This window comes from Rhinoraja longicauda, chromosome 16, assembly GCF_053455715.1.
Source record: "Rhinoraja longicauda isolate Sanriku21f chromosome 16, sRhiLon1.1, whole genome shotgun sequence".
In the NCBI taxonomy this organism is placed as follows: Eukaryota; Metazoa; Chordata; class Chondrichthyes; order Rajiformes; family Arhynchobatidae; genus Rhinoraja; species Rhinoraja longicauda.
The window spans coordinates 6,242,692-6,263,267 of NC_135968.1; the positions used below are offsets into that span (position 1 = coordinate 6,242,692).

The 20,576-nt window shown below is 45.9% G+C and overlaps 2 protein-coding genes across 2 annotated transcripts; both read right to left on the reverse strand.

Annotated features, from left to right (window-relative positions):
• Window positions 1-197: 197 nt before the first annotated feature.
• LOC144600803 (uncharacterized) lies at window positions 198-20,241 on the reverse strand. Its single transcript, XM_078412696.1, has 5 exons — window positions 19,969-20,241; window positions 12,359-13,293; window positions 6,984-7,108; window positions 6,487-6,593; window positions 198-4,286 (listed from the first exon to the last, which is right to left on the reverse strand). Exons 2-5 carry the CDS (start codon window positions 12,805-12,807, stop codon window positions 3,660-3,662), a joined length of 1,308 nt encoding a protein of 435 aa, XP_078268822.1. The 5' UTR covers window positions 12,808-13,293; window positions 19,969-20,241; the 3' UTR covers window positions 198-3,659.
• LOC144601115 (uncharacterized) lies at window positions 17,239-19,532 on the reverse strand. The gene has a single exon (XM_078413067.1). The coding sequence runs from the start codon at window positions 19,476-19,478 to the stop codon at window positions 18,423-18,425; it is 1,056 nt and encodes a 351-aa protein (XP_078269193.1). The 5' UTR covers window positions 19,479-19,532; the 3' UTR covers window positions 17,239-18,422.
• Window positions 20,242-20,576: the final 335 nt, after the last annotated feature.

The window sequence follows — 20,576 nt, forward strand, 5'->3', positions numbered from 1 at the left end:
ATATGCACATACTTGGCCAATAAATTTATTCATTCATTCATTCTTATCTGGCATGTAGCAGCTGGGCAGTGCATTCTGCAGATGGAACAAAACATGCTATTGTCCTCATTCTGCTGTCAATGAATGAATGTGTGTACACTTCTGTAAACACCATTTTATGGCAGTCACAAGCCTTTATTGTTAAACAAATCTCTTTATTCTCTGCAAGGTAAAACATCATTTATCCGTCAGACAATTTAAACAGTTACAGGCTCCCTGTATCCTTTGATTGAAACAAATAGATTTTATTTTATTATTTTGTTCTCTTGGCACCAATGATTTTCCAGGTGACCAGGACAGAATTAATCTGGCAATTCGCATTGTAGTACAATGTGTACAGTGCACGCCATGATGTTTGGGACAAAGGCCCATCATTTATTTATTTACCTCTGTACTCCACAATTTGAGATTTGAAATAGAAAAAAATCACATGTGATGAAAGTGCACATTGTCACATTTTAACAAAAGGCCATTTTTATACATTTTGGTTTCACCATGTAGAAATTACAGCAGTGTTTATACATAGTCCCCCCCCACTTCAGGACACCATAATAACTGACATCACCAGTTGCTGGGTGTCTTCTCTGTTGAAGCTCTGCCAGGCCTGTATTGCAGCCATCTTTATACCTAGCCCCATTCAGTTTTCTCTTCAGCGTATAAAAGGCATGCTGAATTGGGTTCAGATCGGGTGATTGACTTGGCCACTCGAGAATTAACCATTTTTTAGCTTTGAAAAACTCATTTGTTGCTTTCGCAGTATGTTTGGGATCATTGTCTTGCTGTAGTTTTGAGGTATCTGTTTGAACTTGAGCAGATAGCATGTGTCTATACACTACTACCATCAGCAGTTGTATCATCAATGAAGACAAGTGAGCCAGTACCTTCTGCAGCCATAAATGCCCAGGCCATAACACCCCCACCACCGTGTTTCACAGATGAGGTGGTATGCTTCACTCTGATACATGTTCATCTTTGTCTCATCTGTCCACAAGACCTTTTTCCAGAACTGTGGTTGCCCTTTTAAGTTCTTCTTGGCAAACCGTAACCAGGCCATCCTATTTTTGTGGCTAACCAGTGGTTTGCATCTTCCAGTGTAGCCTCTGTATTCCTGTTCATGAAGTCTTCTGCGAACAGTGGTCATTGACAAATCCACACCTGATTCCTGAAGCACGTTTCTGATCTGTCTGACAGGTGTTTGGGGATTTTTCTTTATTATAGAGAGAATTCTTCTGTTATCAGCTGTGGAGGTCTTCCTTGGCCAGTCCCTTTGCGATTAGTAATTTCACCAGCTTTCTCTTTCTTCTTAACGATGTTCCAAACAGTTGATTTTGGTAAGCCTAAGATTTGGCTGATGTCTCTAACAGTTTTATTCTTGTTTCTCAGTTTCATAATGGCTTCTTTGACAATCACTGACACAACTTTGGTCCTCATGTTGATAAACAGCAATAAAAGTTTCCAAAGCTGATGGAAAGACTGGAGGAAAGACTAGGTGCTGAGAGCTCTCTTATACCTGCATTAAGGAGGCATTTAAACACACCTGAGCAATTATAAATACCTGTGAAGCCATGTGTCCCAAACATTATGGTGCCCTGAAACGGGGGGACTATATATAAACACAGCTGTAATTTCTACATGATGAAACCAAAATGTATAATATTACCCTTTAATAAAATCTGACAATGTGCACTTTAACCACATGTGATTTTTTTCTAGTACAAATCTCAAATTGTGGAGTACAGAGGCAAATAAATAAATGATGGGTCTTTGTCCCAAACATTATGCAGGGCACTGTACTTGACTGTGTTTGAACCATTTCTTCCTCTGATAAACCACAGTTCCCGATTTCAATGAATGCACCCAACACTTATGCAGGCAGTGGAAAACAGCTAGGGTAAGAACAATATTCAGTTATCTCCCATCTTGAGATGCCTTCAACCAATTGATGATCTATTCAGTTCTCTCATGCAAGAGAAAGGAAGCAGGTTAACACAGTTCCAGGGAGACACAAGAGACTGCAGATTTTAGAGGGATGAGGGTGGATCTGAATGAAGCCTACCAAATAATGAAAAGCCTCAATAGGATGGACATGCAAAGGATGTTTCAAGTAATGGGAGAGTCTAGGATTAGAGGGCACAGCCGCAGTATAAAAGGACATACTTTTAGAATGGAGATGAGGAGGAGGATTTTTTTTAGTGAGAGGGTGGTTTATTAACCTACAAACCCACACATGTTTGGGATGTGGGAGGAAACCAGAGCACCCAGAGGAAACCCACACAGTACGAGGCAGAACGTGCAAAATTCTCCCAAATATTTGAATGGTAGGAGAATCAAATGTTGAGAGGGTCAGTGGAGCAATGAAAAAAGTTTGCCCTTGAAGTAAATTTGGATACACCAATGTACAAACAAATGCAGTCGGACAACATGTAGATATTAGGCAAAAAGCAAGTGCTGGAGTAGTTCAATTGGCCATATATGTGCAGGGAATGGACAGATTCGAGAAGGGTCGAGACAATCTTCTTCAGACTTTATAGAGGAGATCAAAACTATTACAATTTGTTTCATTGGGTTGTTTAAATTAATACTGACTAGCTAATTAAATTATTGCATCGTATGGGAGACGCATTCCCAATCTCGTTGTACCCCTGTACAATGACAATAAAGATATATTGTATTTTATTGTATGGTAAGGGGAATTTCTTTGGTCAGAGGATGGTGAATATGTGGAAATCATTGCCACAGATGGCTGCGGAGGCAGTCAATGGATATTTTTATGGTAGAGATAGATAGATGCTTGTTTAGAATAGGCTTCAGAGCTTATGGGGACAAGGCAGGAGAATGGGGTATGGAGGGAGAAATCGATCAGCCATGATTGAATGGTGGAGTAAATTTGATGGGCCGAATGGCCTAATTCTGCTCCCATAACTTATGAACTTTTTACCCTTCTTTCAACTGATGGGAGATGGGGCAAAAAAGTTGAAAAAGAAATGGGGGGGCAAAACCTGGCAAGTGATTGGTGGATGCAGGTGAGGGCTGAAATGGGAGAAGAGTCAAAGATGGACTTTTATTATGATGCAGCATGAGAAGAGAACTGAGCAAGGATGCAGTCAGGGAGAAAAGCTTAAGGTGACAAATAAGCTCATAAGTTATAGGAGCAAAATTAGGCCATTTGGCCCATCAAGTCAACTCCGTTATTCAATTAAGGCTGATCTATTTTTCCCTCAATCCCATTCTCCTGCCTTCTCCCCATAACTCCTGACACCCGTGCTAATCAAGAATCTGTCAATCTTCGCCTTAAAAATATCCATTGACTTGGCCTCCACAACCATCTGTGGCAATGAATTCCACAGATTCACCACCCTCTGGCTAAAGAAATTCCTCCTCATTTCCTTTCAATGGGTACGTTCTTTTATTCTCATGCTATTGCATATTCTGAGATAATGGCCTCTGGTCCTAGGCTCTACCACGAGTGGAAACACCCCAATGGAATGTATTTAACTTGCAGAATTGTTATGACGATTTAGATAAGCAGCCAAATTATACACAGTGGAAGTTTCCGAAGGGAAGATGTGGGAGGCGTACCACAAAGTCTTTCTGGATGTGATAAACCAACGCCTCGACACTCACTTGTGAATGTGCTGGTGTTTCACCAGGGTGGAAGACTGCGAGAAACCCTTCTCACACACAGAGCAGGTGAACGGCCTCTCCCCCGTGTGGACGTGCTGGTGCTTCATGAGGGAGGATGACTGAGCGAAGCCCTTCCCGCAGACCGAGCAGGTGAACGGCTTCTCCCCGGTGTGGGTGCGCTGGTGGATCCGCAGGTTGTTCTTGCTCTTGAACTTCTTCTCGCAGTCGCTGCACTTAAACGGCCGCTCCTCGGTGTGGATGCGGTGGTGCGTCAGCAAGTTGGTCAGTTTGGCAAAGCCCTTCCCACATTCGGTGCAGGTGAAGGGTCTCTCTCCGGTGTGGATACGGTGGTGCTCCAGGAGGTTGGACAACTGAGTGAACCCTTTCTCGCAGGCAATGCAGGTGAACGGCCTCTCGCCGGTGTGAACACGCTGGTGCCTCTGGAGCATAGACAGCTGAGTGAATCCCTTTCCACACATGGAGCAGATGAAGGGCCTCTCCCCTGTGTGGCTGCGACGATGAACTTCCAGCTGCGACGGGGAATTGAACCCCTTCCCGCAATCCCCACATTTCCACGGTTTTTCCGTGATTCGACTGACCTTGTGTCTCGCCAGGTTGCTCCACTAGTGATTCCCTTACCCACAGAGGGTACAAGCACAGTTTCACCTTGTTGTTGAGGTTCTTTCAACAGATCAAAGTTCTTCCGGAAGTCAGTACACTGGGACCCACTCACTCCTCACTCAGGTGCGTGTGGCAGTATCTTTCCAGTCACAGGTTGCTCAAACTTCCTCCCGCAGATGGGACAGACAAACATCTCTCCTTTCACATTCAAAGGCCAATGATATTCAGGACCTGATGAATAAGGTTAACTCTGGCAGATCTTGATGTGATGCTTGGTTTGGATTCCCCATCTGTAAATCGTTCCTTATCATGTCCTGTAAAAGGCGTAAAGAAACTTAAATACTATAGGTAGAGGATAGAAACTTACGGCATACTATTCTGGTCACAGAAGATTATTTTCTTCAGACGAGGGAAGAGTTACATCACCTATCCATGTTTCCCGGGGATGCTGCCTGGCCCACTGTTCTTCCAGCATTTTATGTTTTTCCTCGGTAAACCAGCATCCGCAGTTTCTTGTTTCTGCAAGATTCCTTTCTTTCCAGATTCCCAAAATCTAATCTGAAGAATAGATTTGGGCAGCACGTTGGCACAGCAGTAGAGTTCCTTACAGTGTTGGAGACCCGGGTTCGATCCTGACTACAGGCGCTGTCCGTACAGAGTTTGCACGTTCTTCCATGACCTGCGTGGGTTTTCCCCGGGTGCTCCCATTTCTTCCCACACTCCAATGATGTACAGGTTTGTAGGTTAAATGTAGCTTTGGTAAAATGGTAAATTGCCCTTAGTGTGTAGGATGGTGTTAAGGTAAGGGGATCGCTGGTCGGCACGGACCCGGTGGGCTGATGGGCCCGTTTCTGCGCTGTTTCTTCAGACAAAACAAATCTAACTTAAAAATAATCGAAAATGAGCAGCACACAAGAACACAAGGAAATAGGAGCAGGTGTACGTTACAATATTGATCTATGCTGACCTCAATTCTGTACCAGTTCTCTATGACCCTCAATTTCACAAACATTCAAATACTAATCCATCTCCACTTTAAATATATCTAATGATCTGCCACCAACACGTTCAACACGTTTTAAGGGCAGAGAATCCCAAAAGAAGACGTTTCTAAGCAAATCTGTCTGAAATGCCCAGCCTTCCATTTTGTAGCTGTGACCTCTTGTTCATGACTCTCCCATCAATTAAAATATCTCAACAGCTACGGACAATAAAGAACAAACTGCTGGACGAACTCAGCAGGTCAGGCAGTATCTCAACGTCTACAGTCTCATGTGTATCCATTTAACAGCTCACCTGTTAAGCTCCCTTAGGAACTTGTAAGTTTGAAAAAGGTAGCCCCTCATTCTTCTAAACTCCAAGGAATACAGAGTCAAACAATCCAGCTTCTCTTGACAGGACAACCCTCTCACCCCAAGAATTAGCCTGGCGTTTCTCCTCTGAATGGTCGCAAATACTACCCATGTCGTTTTCTGGGGAAGGGGACTAAAACTGTGCCCAGTGCTGCAGGTGTGGCATTAACAACACCTTGTACAAAAAAAAACATTCCTACTCTTAAACTTTAACCCTTTTGCAATAAAGGTCAACATGCCATTTGCTTTTTGCTAACATTTGTGATTCTGGCACTCACTTTCCTAGTTCCCTCTGAATTTGTAGACCCAAGGAACTACAGATGCTCATTTACAAAACAAAAGACATAAAGTGCCGGAGTAACTCAACAGGTCAGACTGCATCTCTGGAGAACATTGGTGGGCAACGCTTCAGGTTTTGATCTGAAATGTCACCTATCCAATGCTCTCCAGAGATGCTGCTAGACCTGCTGAGTTAGCACTTTGGTACTTTTGTGTCTTTTTCCCCCTCTGAACTTCACCTGTTTGTCGCCTGGAAATCTAGGTGAGTTGACGACCCTGGCCCGGCTGGCAGCCAGGGGAAAGGTGAGGATCAGCAGAGCCGTTGGTCATGGCAGGCCAGAACATTGGTAAGGATCGGCAGTGGCAGCAGCAAGCGCAGTCTGGAAAAGGCCAAGGAAACTGCGCGGACCTGCAGTGGCGGCAATGAGCCCAGACTGGAAGCAGCCGGGAAGGCGGTGCGGGTGGGAGATGACATCGGCAGCCCAGCCTGGATGTGGCCAAGTAGGAGGGGGGGGGGGTTCAGGGGTGTCATTAGCAGCCAGCCATGGGGGTGGGGGTGGGGAAGTGGCACATGCTTGGAGGTGGTGTCAGCAGCCCAACCTGGTGGTGAAAGTCTCCACCATAACCTGGTGGTGAAAGTCTCCACCATAACCTGGTGGTGAAAGTCTCCACCATAACCTAAATCAGTTATAACGGTTAAATCCGTAATAACAGTTAAATCCGTAATAACAAGGATAGACAAGAAAGTAACTCAGCGGGTCAGGCAGCATTTCTGGAGAAAAGGAATAGGTGACATTGCGGGTTGAGACAAGAGTTTACAAAAATATAATTACATTCAGCTTTCCGAAACAATTACTTATTTCATCTTTAATTATTGATACGCTGCAGATGAAAACAATGCAACCTTTCAAAAGTAACCCAGAATGCTGCAAGGCATCTTACCAATCATTTAATTTACAGTGCAGCCAGTGAGTTGCTCAATTGGCTTTGAACCCATTTGGAGGGTTCAGCTGCCAGGGCACTAGGACCCAGTTCAAAGTCGAGCCGCCCCCACTCAGTACCCGGGACCGTGATCGCGCATGCGTCCTGGTTTCGCCGTGTCCAAAATGGCGGCCGGCCGCCCGGCTGTTCTGTTACTGGCAGTCGGGCTCCAGAAGTACGGGACGCGGGAGCCTTTACTTAAGCCCTGAGATCTACACCGGGTGTTCATATTGCTTTATCACCCACCAACCAGTGCATTTCCACCCCGACATTCACAAATACCGACCGTTTTACGACCCGACGGGCCCGCCTTTGTCCCTCTCCACTCTGCACACTGCGCATGCTCGTAGCATTGGCCGTTTCTACGCGTGCGCAGTAGACCCCTATTTCACACCTATTCCATCCCCCGCCCTCGCCACCAATATTGCTTCCTCAGGCTTTCTCTTCTATCCTTATCTCACACCAGTTATCATTTCATCTCTGCTTCCTCTTCTATCCTTAGACAGTCCTCAGGTCACTTCATTTATACTGAGAAGGGTCTCGACCCTGAAACTTCGCCCATTCCTTCTCTCCTGAGATGCTGCCTGACCTGCTGAGTTACTCCAGCATTTTGTGAATAAATACCCTCATTTATACTAGAATTAGACCAAACAAAAATAGCTACCGACAGTCACTATAGCCATGGACTATTCCAGAGTGGAACATCCTTCCCGACACCACCAGATGTGCACCAACCTTGTCACTCTTCAAGTCACAGCTCGACAACTGGGACATGGATCATCTCACCAAACTTGCTCACATAAAAATCTAAATAACCTTTTTGCAACCAGTACCCACGCGAGCGAAACCTGCACAAGATAGCCCAGCTGTTGGCGGTTGTGCAGTAGAAAACAGAAACTCACACCAGTTGTCATTTCATCTCTGGCCTTTGTCGAACCATCTGCCTATCAAACTCCTCTCACCTGTATCCACCCGTCGTTTGCCAGGCTTTGTCCTGCCCCCCTTTCTTCCAGTCCCCCCCCCCCTTCCACACAACAATCAGTCTTAAGAAAGTTCCCAACGCAAAACGTCAGCCATCCATGTTCTACAGCTATGCTGCCTCACGCACTTTTTCTTTCCTAGATCTTGATTCTTTGGAACATATGACAGTACAGCACAATAGCACAAGAACAGGCTCTTCAATCTGCAATGTATTTGTTAAACATGATGCCACATTAATCTAACGTCATGCCTGTACATGATCCATATCCCTCCATATCCACGTGCCCATCCAAAAGCTTCAAAACAACCCTATTATATCTACCTCGATTGGCTTGATTGTGATGATATTGTCTTTCTGCTGACTGGTTAACATGCCACAAAAGCTTTTCACTGTACCTCGATACATGTGACAATAAACTAAACTACCTCCACCACATTCCAGGCACCCATCAATATCCAATTAAAAAATAACTTGCCCTGCACATCTCCTTCAAACGTTGCCATTCTCACTTTAAAGCTATGCCCTCAAATCTTTGAAATTTCCACCCGGGGAGAAAGGTTCTGACTCTCTACCCTATCTGGGCCTCTCATAATTTTATTTACTCAACCTCCAGCATTCCAGAGAAAAAAGTCCAGTTTTACATCGTTACGGAATATCATTTGAGCACATTTCCACAACAAAACAAAAGGAAATTTGTTTAATATCAATGGACATTTCACAGTAACATATCTCACAAGAGACAGACGTTCAGTCATTCTACTTTATAGGAGAATTGAGCACAGTACAGAAGTTTACTGCTGCCTGAAATGAAGGCTTTTGTTAAAACACTTGTTTCATAATTTATTTTTAAAAGCAGGTTTGCTGGGCTGAAACACTGTTCACACGTTGAAAGATAATGCTGCAGAATACAGAGTCCAGTAGCTGAAAGTGGTTTGCAATCTACGTTTAGTGATCAATTAGCATGGGTGGGAAGGGGGTAGAAAATAACATAACCTAGGTGTAAAAGTATGAACACTGAAATTTTCTAGAATATCAGTTGGTCCCATCCTATCTTGGTCTGATCAGCAGAATGCTTGAAACTAATTCCGGTTTTAATAGACATAAGACATAAGACATATGAGCAGAGTGGGGCATTCAGCCCATCGAGTCTACTCTGCCATTTGATCATGGCCAATCTATTTTTCCCTCTCAACCCCATTCTCTTGTCTTCTTCAATGAATGCACCCAACACTTATGCAGGCAGTGGAAAACAGCTAGGGTAAGAACAATATTCAGTTATCTCCCATCTTGAGATGCCTTCAACCAATTGATGATCTATTCAGTTCTCTCATGCAAGAGAAAGGAAGCAGGTTAACGCAGTTCCAGGGAGACACAAGAGACTGCAGATTTTAGAGGGATGAGGGTGGATCTGAATGAAACCTACCAAATAATGAAAGGCCTCAATAGGATGGACATGCAAAGGATGTTTCAAGTAATGGGAGAGTCTAGGATTAGAGGGCACAGCCGCAGTATAAAAGGACATACTTTTAGAATGGAGATGAGGAGGAGGATTTTTTTTAGTGAGAGGGTGGTTTATTAACCTACAAACCCACACATGTTTGGGATGTGGGAGGAAACCAGAGCACCCAGAGGAAACCCACACAGTAGGAGGCAGAACGTGCAAAATTCTCCCAAATATTTGAATGGTAGGAGAATCAAATGTTGAGAGGGTCAGTGGAGCAATGAAAAAAGTTTGCCCTTGAAGTAAATTTGGATACACCAATGTACAAACAAATGCAGTGGTACAACATGTAGATATTAGGCAAAAAGCAAGTGCTGGAGTAGTTCAATTGGCCATATATGTGCAGGGAATGGACAGATTCGAGAAGGGTCGAGACAATCTTCTTCAGACTTTATAGAGGAGATCAAAACTATTACAATTTGTTTCATTGGGTTGTTTAAATTAATGCTGACTAGCTAATTAAATTATTGCATCGTATGGGAGACGCATTCCCAATCTCGTTGTACCCCTGTACAATGACAATAAAGATATATTGTATTGTATTGTAAGGGGAATTTCTTTAGTCAGAGGATGGTGAATATATGGAAATCATTGCCACAGATGGCTGTGGAGGCAGTCAATGGATATCTTTATGGCAGAGATAGATAGATGCTTGTTTAGAATAGGCTTCAGAGCTTATGGGGTCAAGGCAGGAGAATGGGGTATGGAGGGAGAAATCGATCAGCCATGATTGAATGGTGGAGTAAATTTGATGGGCCGAATGGCCTAATTCTGCTCCCATAACTTATGAACTTTTTACCCTTCTTTCAACTGATGGGAGATGGGGCAAAAAAGTTGAAAAAGAAATGGGGGGGCAAAACCTGGCAAGTGATTGGTGGATGCAGGTGAGGGCTGAAATGGGAGAAGAGTCAAAGATGGACTTTTATTATGATGCAGCATGAGAAGAGAACAGAGCAAGGATGAAGTCAGGGAGAAAAGCTTAAGGTGACGAATAAGCTCATAAGTTATAGGAGCAAAATTAGGCCATTTGGCCCATCAAGTCAACTCCGTTATTCAATTAAGGCTGACCTATTTTTCCCTCAATCCCATTCTCCTGCCTTCTCCCCATAACCCCTGACACCCGTGCTAATCAAGAATCTGTCAATCTTCGCCTTAAAAATATCCATTGACTTGGCCTCCACAACCATCTGTGGCAATGAATTCCACATATTCACCACCCTCTGGCTAAAGAAATTCCTCCTCATTTCCTTTCAATGGGTACGTTCTTTTATTCTCATGCTATTGCATATTATAGACAATAGACAATATGTGCAGGAGTAGGCCATTCAGCCCTTCGTGCCAGCACCGCCATTCAATGCGATCATGGCTGATCACTCTCAATCAGTACCCCGTTCCTGCCTTCTCCCCATACCCCCTCACTCCGCTATCCTTAAGAGCTCTATCCAGCTCTCTCTTGAAAGCATCCAACGAACTGGCCTCCACTGCCTTCTGAGGCAGAGAATTCCACACCTTCACCACTCTCTGACTGAAAAAGTTCTTTCTCATCTCCGTTCTAAATGGCCTACCCCTTATTCTTAAACTGTGGCCCCTTGTTCTGGACTCCCCCAACATTGGGAACATGTTTCCTGCCTCTAATGTGTCCAATCCCCTAATTATCTTATATGTTTCAATAAGATCCCCCCTCATCCTTCTAAATTCCAGTGTATACAAGCCCAATCGCTCCAGCCTTTCAACATACGACAGTCCCGCCATTCCGGGAATTAACCTAGTGAACCTACGCTGCACGCCCTCCATAGCAAGAATATCCTTCCTCAAATTTGGAGACCAAAACTGCACACAGTACTCCAGGTGCGGTCTCACCAGGGCCCGGTACAACTGTAGAAGGACCTCTTTGCTCCTATACTCAACTCCTCTTGTTACGAAGGCCAACACTCCATTGGCTTTCTTCACTGCCTGCTGTACCTGCATGCTTCCTTTCATTGACTGATGCACTAGGACACCCAGATCTCGTTGAACTCCCCCTCCTCCTAACTTGACACCATTCAGATAATAATCTGCCTTTCTATTCTTACTTCCAAAGTGAATAACCTCACACTTATCTACATTAAACTGCATCTGCCATGTATCTGCCCACTCACACAACCTGTCCAAGTCACCCTGCAGCCTTATTGCATCTTCCTCACAATTCACACTACCCCCCAGCTTAGTATCATCTGCAAATTTGCTAATGGTACTTTTAATCCCTTCGTCTAAGTCATTAATGTGTATCGTAAATAGCTGGGGTCCCAGCACCGAACCTTGCGGTACCCCACTGGTCACTGCCTCCCATTCCGAAAGGGACCCATTTATCCCCACTCTTTGCTTTCTGTCTGTCAACCAATTTTCTATCCATGTCAATACCCTACCCCCAATACCATGTTCCCTAATTTTGCCCACTAATCTCCTATGTGGGACCTTGTCGAAGGCTTTCTGAAAGTCGAGGTACACCACATCCACTGACTCTCCCCTGTCAATTTTCCTAGTTACATCCTCAAAAAATTCCAGTAGATTTGTCAAGCATGATTTCCCCTTCGTAAATCCATGCTGACTCGGAATGATCCCGTTACTGCTATCCAAATGCTCAGCAATTTCGTCTTTTATAATTGACTCCAGCATCTTCCCCACCACTGATGTCAGACTAACTGGTCTATAATTACCCGTTTTCTCTCTCCCTCCTTTCTTAAAAAGTGGGATAACATTTGCTATCCTTCTGAGATAATGGCCTCTGGTCCTAGGCTCTACCACGAGTGGAAACACCCCAGTGGAATGTATTTAACTTGCAGAATTGTTATGACGATTTAGATAAGCAGCCAAATTATACGCAGTGGAAGTTTCCGAAGGGAAGATGTGGGAGGCGTACCACAAAGTCTTTTTATTCACAAAATGCTGGAGTACCACAAAGTCTTTCTGGATGTGATAAACCAATGCCTCGACACTCACTTGTGAATGTGCTGGTGTTTCAGCAGGGTGGAAGACTGCGAGAATCCCTTCTCACACACAGAGCAGGTGAACGGCCTCTCCCCCGTGTGGACGTGCTGGTGCTTCATGAGGGTGGATGACTGAGCGAAGCCCTTCCCGCAGACCGAGCAGGTGAACGGCTTCTCCCCGGTGTGGGTGCGCTGGTGGATCCGCAGGTTGTTCTTGCTCTTGAACTTCTTCTCGCAGTCGCTGCACTTAAACGGCCGCTCCTCGGTGTGGATGCGGTGGTGCGTCAGCAAGTTGGTCAGTTTGGCAAAGCCCTTCCCACATTCGGTGCAGGTGAAGGGTCTCTCTCCGGTGTGGATACGGTGGTGCGTCAGGAGGTTGGACAGCTGAGTGAACCCTTTCTCGCAGGCAATGCAGGTGAACGGCCTCTCGCCGGTGTGAACACGCTGGTGCCTCTGGAGCATACACAGCTGAGTGAATCCCTTTCCACACACGGAGCAGATGAAGGGCCTCTCCCCTGTGTGGCTGCGACGATGCACTTCCAGCTGCGATGGGGAATTGAACCCCTTCCCGCAATCCCCACATTTCCACGGTTTTTCCGTGATTCGACTGACCTTGTGTCTCGCCAGGTTGCTCCACTAGTGATTCCCTTACCCACAGAGGGTACAAGCACAGTTTCACCTTGTTGTTGAGGTTCTTTCAACAGATCAAAGCTCTTACGGAAGTCAGTACACTGGGACCCACTCACTCCTCACTCAGGTGCGTGTGGCAGTATCTTTCCAGTCACAGGTTGCTCAAACTTCCTCCCGCAGATGGGACAGACAAACATCTCTCCTTTCACATTCAAAGGCCAATGATATTCAGGACCTGATGAATAAGGTTAACTCTGGCAGATCTTGATGTGATGCTTGGTTTGGATTCCCCATCTGTAAATCGTTCCTTATCATGTCCTGTAAAAGGCGTAAAGAAACTTCAATACTATAGGTAGAGGATAGAAACTTACGGCATACTATTCTGGTCACAGAAGATTATTTTCTTCAGACGAGGGAAGAGTTACATCACCTATCCATGTTTCCCGGGGATGCTGCCTGGCCCACTGTTCTTCCAGCATTTTATGTTTTTCCTCGGTAAACCAGCATCCGCAGTTTCTTGTTTCTGCAAGATTCCTTTCTTTCCAGATTCCCAAAATCTAATCTGAAGAATAGATTTGGGCGGCACGTTGGCACAGCAGTAGAGTTCCTTACAGTGTTGGAGACCCGGGTTCGATCCTGACTACAGGCGCTGTCCGTACAGAGTTTGCACGTTCTTCCGTGACCTGCGTGGGTTTTCCCCGGGTGCTCCCATTTCCTCCCACACTCCAATGATGTACAGGTTTGTAGGTTAAATGTGGCTTTGGTAAAATGGTAAATTGCCACTCGTGTGTAGGATGGTGTTAAGGTAAGGGGATCGCTGGTCGGCACGGACCCGGTGGGCTGATGGGCCCGTTTCTGCGCTGTTTCTTCAGACAAAACAAATCTAACTTAAAAAGAATCGAAAATGAGCAGCACACAAGAACACAAGGAAATAGGAGCAGGTGTACGCTACAATATTGATCTATGCTGACCTCAATTCTGTACCAGTTCTCCATGACCCTCAATTTCCCAAACATTCAAATACTAATCCATCTCCACTTTAAATATATCTAATGATCTGCCACCAACTCGTTCAACACGTTTGAAGGGCAGAGAATCCCAAAAGAAGACGTTTCTAAGCAAATCTGTCTGAAATGCCCAGCCTTCCATGTTGTAGCTGTGTCCTCTTGTTCATGATTCTCCCATCAATTAAAATATCTCAACAGCTACGGACAACAAAGAACAAACTGCTGGACGAACTCAGCAGGTCAGGCAGTATCTCAACGTCTACAGTCTCATGTGTATCCATTTAACAGCTCACCTGTTAAGCTCCTTTAGGAACTTGTAAGTTTGAAAAAGGTAGCCCCTCATTCTTCTAAACTCCAAGGAATACAGAGTCAAACAATCCAGCTTCTCTTGACAGGACAACCCTCTCACCCCAAGAATTAGCTTGGCGTTTCTCCTCTGAATGGTCGCAAATACTACCCATGTCGTTTTCTGGGGAAGGGGACTAAAACTGTGCCCAGTGCTGCAGGTGTGGCATTAACAACACCTTGTACAAAAAAAAACATTCCTACTCTTAAACTTTAACCCTTTTGCAATAAAGGTCAACATGCCATTTGCTTTTTGCTAACATTTTGTGATTCTTGCACTCACTTTCCTAGTTCCCTCTGAATTTGTAGACCCAAGGAACTGCAGATGCTCATTTACAAAACAAAAGACATAAAGTGCCGGAGTAACTCGACAGGTCAGACTGCTTCTCTGGAGAACATTGGTGGGCAACGCTTCAGGTTTTGATCTGAAATGTCACCTATCCAATGCTCTCCAGAGATGCTGCTTGACCTGCTGAGTTAGCACTTTGGTACTTTTGTGTCTTTTTCCCCCTCTGAACTTCACCTGTTTGTCGCCTGGAAATCTAGGTGAGTTGACGACCCTGGCCCGGCTGGCAGCCAGGGGAAAGGTGAGGATCAGCAGAGCCGTTGGTCGTAAGGATCGGCAGTGGCAGCAGCAAGCGCAGTCTGGAAAAGGCCAAGGAAACTGCGCGGACCTGCAGTGGCGGCAATGAGCCCAGACTGGAAGCAGCCGGGAAGGCGGTGCGGGTGGGAGATGACATCGGCAGCCCAGCCTGGATGTGGCCAAGGAGGAGGGGGGGGGGGGGGTTCAGGGGTGTCATTAGCAGCCAGCCACTAAAGTCTCCACCATAACCTGGTGGTGAAAGTCTCCACCATAACATGGTGGTGAAAGTCTCCACCATAACCTAAATCAGTTATAACGGTTAAATCCGTAATAACAGTTAAATCCGTAATAACAAGGATAGACAAGAAAGTAACTCAGCGGGTCAGGCAGCATTTCTGGAGAAAAGGAATAGGTGACATTGCGTGTCGAGACAAGAGTTTACAAAAATATAATTACATTCAGCTTTCCGAAACAATTACTTATTTCATCTTTAATTATTGATACGCTGCTGATGAAAACAATGCAACCTTTCATAAGTAACCCAGAATGCTGCAATGCATCTTACCAATCATTTAATTTACAGTGCAGCCAGTGAGTTGCTCAATTGGCTTTGAACCCATTTGGAGGGTTCAGCTGCCAGGGCACTAGGACCCAGTTCAAAGTCGAGCCGCCCCCACTCAGTACCCGGGACCGTGATCGCGCATGCGTCCTGGTTTCGCCGTGTCCAAAATTGCGGCCGGCCGCCCGGCTGTTCTGTTACTGGCAGTCGGGCTCCAGAAGTACGGGACACGGGAGCCTTTAATTAAGCCCTGAGTTCTACACCGGGTGTTCATATTGCTTTATCACCCACCAACCAGTGCATTTCCACCCCGACATTCACAAATACCGACCGTTTTACGACCCGACGGGTCCTCCTTTGTCCCTCTCCACTCTGCACACTGCGCATGCTCGTAGCATTGCCCGTTTCTACGCGTGCGCAGTAGACCCCTATTTCACACCTATTCCATCCCCCGCCCTCGCCACCAATATTGCTTCCTCAGGCTTTCTCTTCTATCCTTATCTCACACCAGTTATCATTTCATCTCTGCTTCCTCTTCTATCCTTAGACAGTCCTCAGGTCACTTCATTTATACTGAGAAGGTTCTCGACCCGAAATTCGCCCATTCCTTCTCTCCTGAGATGCTGCCTGACCTGCTGAGTTACTCCAGCATTTTGTGAATAAATACCCTCATTTATACTAGAATTAGACCAAACAAAAATAGCTACCGACAGTCACTATATCCATGGACTATTCCAGAGTGGAACATCCTTCCCGACACCACCAGATGTGCACCAACCTTGTCACTCTTCAAGTCACAGCTCGACAACTGGGACATGGATCATCTCACCAAACTTGCTCACATAAAAATCTAAATAACCTTTTTGCAACCAGTACCCACGCGAGCGAAACCTGCACAAGATAGCCCAGCTGTTGGCGGTTGTGCAGTAGAAAACAGAAACAGAAACTCACACCAGTTGTCATTTCATCTCTGGCCTTTGTCGAACCATCTGCCTATCAAACTCCACTCACCTGTATCCACCCGTCGTTTGCCAGGCTTTGTCCTGCCCCCCTTTCTTCCAGTTCCCCCCCCCCCCCCCTTCCACACAACAATCAGTCTTAAGAAAGTTCCCAACGCAAAACGTCAGCCATCCATGTTCTACAGCTATGCTGCCTCACGCACCTTTTTCTTTCCTAGATCTTGATTCTTTGGAACATGTGACAGTACAGCACAAGAACAGGCTCTTCAATCTGCAATGTATTTGTTAAACATGATGCCACATTAATCTAACGTCATGCCTGTACATGATCCATATCCCTCCATATCCACGTGTCCATCCAAAAGCTTCAAAACAACCCTATTATATCTACCTCGATTGGCTTGATTGTGATGATATTGTCTTTCTGCTGACTGATTAACATGCCACAAAAGCTTTGCACTGTACCTCGATACATGTGACAATAAACTAAACTACCTCCACCACATTCCAGGCACCCATCAATATCCAATTAAAAAATAACTTGCCCTGCACATCTCCTTCAAACGTTGCCATTCTCACTTTAAAGCTATGCCCTCAAATCTTTGACATTTCCACGCGGGGAGAAAGGTTCTGACTCTCTACCCTATCTAGGCCTCTCATAATTTTATTTACTTCTATCAGGTCTCTCCTCAACCTCCAGCATTCCAGAGAAAAAAGTCCAGTTTTACATCGTTACGGAATACCATTTGAGCACATTTCCACAACAAAACAAAAGGAAATTTGTTTAATATCAATGGACATTTCACAGTAACATATCTCACAAGAGACAGCCGTTCAGTCATTCTACTTTATAGGAGAATTGAGCACAGTACAGAAGCTTACTGCTGCCTGAAATGAAGGCTTTTGTTAAAACACTTGTTTCATAATTTATTTTTAAAAGCAAGTTTGCTGGGCTGAAACACTGTTCACACGTTGAAAGATAATGCCGCAGAATAGAGTCCAGTAGCTGAAAGTGGTTTGCAATCCACGTTTAGTGATCAATTAGCATGGGTGGGAAGGGGGTAGAAAATAACATAACCTAGGTGTAAAAGTATGAACACTGAAATTTTCTAGAATATCAGTTGGTCCCATCCTATCTTGGTCTGATCAGCAGAATGCTTGAAACTAATTCCGGTTTTAATAGACATAAGACATAAGACATATGAGCAGAGTGGGGCATTCAGCCCATCGAGTCTACTCTGCCATTTGATCATGGCCAATCTATTTTTCCCTCTCAACCCCATTCTCTTGTCTTCTCCAAGTAACCTTTGACGCCATTACTAATCAAGAAACTATCAATCTCCGCTTTAAAATTACCCCATATCTTAGCCTCCACAGCCATCTATGGCAATGAATTCCACAGATTCACCCCACTGTGGCTAAAAATTAAAAAATTCCTCCTCATCCCCCATTCTAAAAGCACATCCTTTTGTCCTTTTATTCTGAGGCTATGCCCTCTTGTCCTACATCCTTCCACCACCGGAAACAATCTCTCCACATCCACTCAATATAGGTCTTTTGTTATTTGGTGGGTTTCAAATGAGATCCCCATTTCTCTCCCATCGTCTAGACATGGGAAACTCCAGACAGTAACATCAGCAGATTGAACGCAGTTCAGGCCTGGATGTGATTAAAGGCAGCAGAGCAAAACTGAGGGCAGCACGGTGGCGCAGCGCCAGGAGCCACAGCTGAACATCGCCAGAGACCCAGGTTTGATCATGACGACGGGTGCTGGCTGTATGGAGTTTGTATGTTCTCCCTGTGACCCACTGGGTTTTCCCCGCATCCTCCGGTTTCCTCCTGGTCCAAAGACATGCAAGTTTGTAAGTTAATTGGCTACGGTAAAATGGTAAATTGTTCCTAGTGTTTAGGATAGTGCGTGTGCACGGGGTGATCGCTAGTCAACGCGGACTCGGTGGGCCGAAGGTCCTGTTTCCATGCTGTATCTCAAAAGTCTAAAAGACGTCAGCATCCAAACTCTGTAGCCTTCTATGAACCTGCTGGTGCCTCATTAGGTGGGCTGAACGAGTGAACCCCTTCCCACATACGGAGCAGATGAAGGGTCTCTCCCCGGTGTGGGTGTGCTGGTGCTTCAGCAGGTCCTTTGTGCTTTTAAAACTCTTCTCGCATTCGGCACATTTAAAAGGCCTGTGCTCAGAGTGAACCAGCTGGTGTTCAGTGTAGTGGGACGAGTACATGAAGCTCTTGCCACACATGGGGCAGGTGAAGGGCTTCTTCCCGGAGTGACTGCGTCGGTGGGTCAGAAGGCTGGACGAGAGGCTGAATGCCTTCCCACACACGGAGCAGGTGAATGGCCTCTCCCCGGAGTGGACCGGCTGGTGCCTCAGCAGATCCCTGGCGGCTTTGAAGGTCTTCTCGCAGATGGAGCACCCGAAAGGCTTCTCGTCGGTGTGGACGAGCTGGTGGGTGGCAAGATTGGATGGCCGTGTGAAGCCCTTCCCGCACAAGGAGCAGATGAAGGGCTTCTCGCCGTTGTGAACGCTCTGGTGTGTTAGGAGGGTGGATGACCTCGAGAATCCCTTCCCACACACAGAGCAGGTGAAGGGCCTCATCCCAGTGTGACTGTGCTGGTGCTCCACGAGGTTGGGCAATCGCTTAAACACCTTCCCACAGCGGGAGCAACAGAAACGCCTCTCCGTGTGGATGAGCTGATGTTTGGCCAGATCCTCGGCGCTCTTGAACCTCTTCCAACAGCGGGGACAGCGAGACGGCCGCTGGTCACTGTGGGCTCGCTGATGTCTCAGCAAGTGGGACCAAAAATTGAATCCCTTGCCACACTTGCAGGTGAACAGTTTCTCCCCCGTGTGAATGGACTGGTGTGTCAGCAGGGTGGAGGATAGAGTGAATCCTTTGCCACACGCGGAGCAGGTGAACGGCCTCTCCCCAGTGTGATTGTGACGATGTACCTCCAGTTGCGAAGGGAAGCGGAAGCCTTTCCCACATTCGCCGCACTTCCACTGTCTCTCCGTTTTACGTGTGTTCTTGTGCATCTCCAGGTTGGACGAGTGAGTTGAAAACTCGATCACAAAACTTCAAAAAGCAAATGAGCGGTATTCCCCCCCCCCCCCCCCCCACACACAGTCAGTGCGTTAAGGTGGCACGGTGGTGCAGCAGTAGAGCTGCTGCCTCACAGCAGAGACCCTGGTTCGATCCCGACTACGGGTGCTGTGTGTACGCAGTTTGTACGGTCTCAATGTAACCGCGTGGATTTTCTCCGGATGCTCCGATTTCCTCCCACATACCAATGACGTGCAGGTCAATCAGCTTCTGTAAGTTTCCCCTAGCGTGTCAGCTGGGATAGCATAGAACTAGTGTACAGGTGATCGATGATGAGCAAAGACTCTGTGGGCTCAAAGCCCTTTTTCCATGAACTGGTGTTTGGCTAATGAACCGCAGATGCTGGAATCTTGAGTAAAACGCAAAGTGCTGGAGCAACTCAGCGAGGTCAGGCAGCATTCATGGAGGGAATAGACAGTTTACCTTTTGTCGGGTCCCATCTTCAGACTCAAAAAATGAATGCAAGTTTTCTCTCTGGTATGGGGCAGAAATTCAGAACAAACATTTCTAACGTTTACGGCAGAGAATAGAAGCTGCAAATCTCAGCAGGTCAGGCAAAATCTGTGGAGAAAGAAACAATTAATGCACCAGGTTTAATTTCACGATGTTTTGCTTTTGAATGTCCGTTTAATTGTATTCTTCCCTATTCCCCAAACCTTGTAAGTTCCGATCTCAGTCACACACACAAAATCTCTCTTCCTGTGAAACCCAAAACCGCATTCTACCCCCCCCCCCCCCCCCCTCCACCCGCAGTGTCTTCACACCAAAATACCTACAGGACAATGTTGAAACAAGGAACTCCAGATGCTGGTTTACAGAAAAGGACATAAAGTGCTGGAGTTACTCAGCGAGTCAGGCAGCATCTCTGGAGAACATGGATAGGTGACAAATTGGGTTGGAACTCTTCTTCAGACCGACAGGACGTGATTTCACAGCGTGGGCGTCTATACAACAGTCCAAAAATAAGGAGATGCCGTTTAAAACCAAGATGAGAAGAAATTTGTTGAGCGAAGGTAGGTGAGGAACTGCAG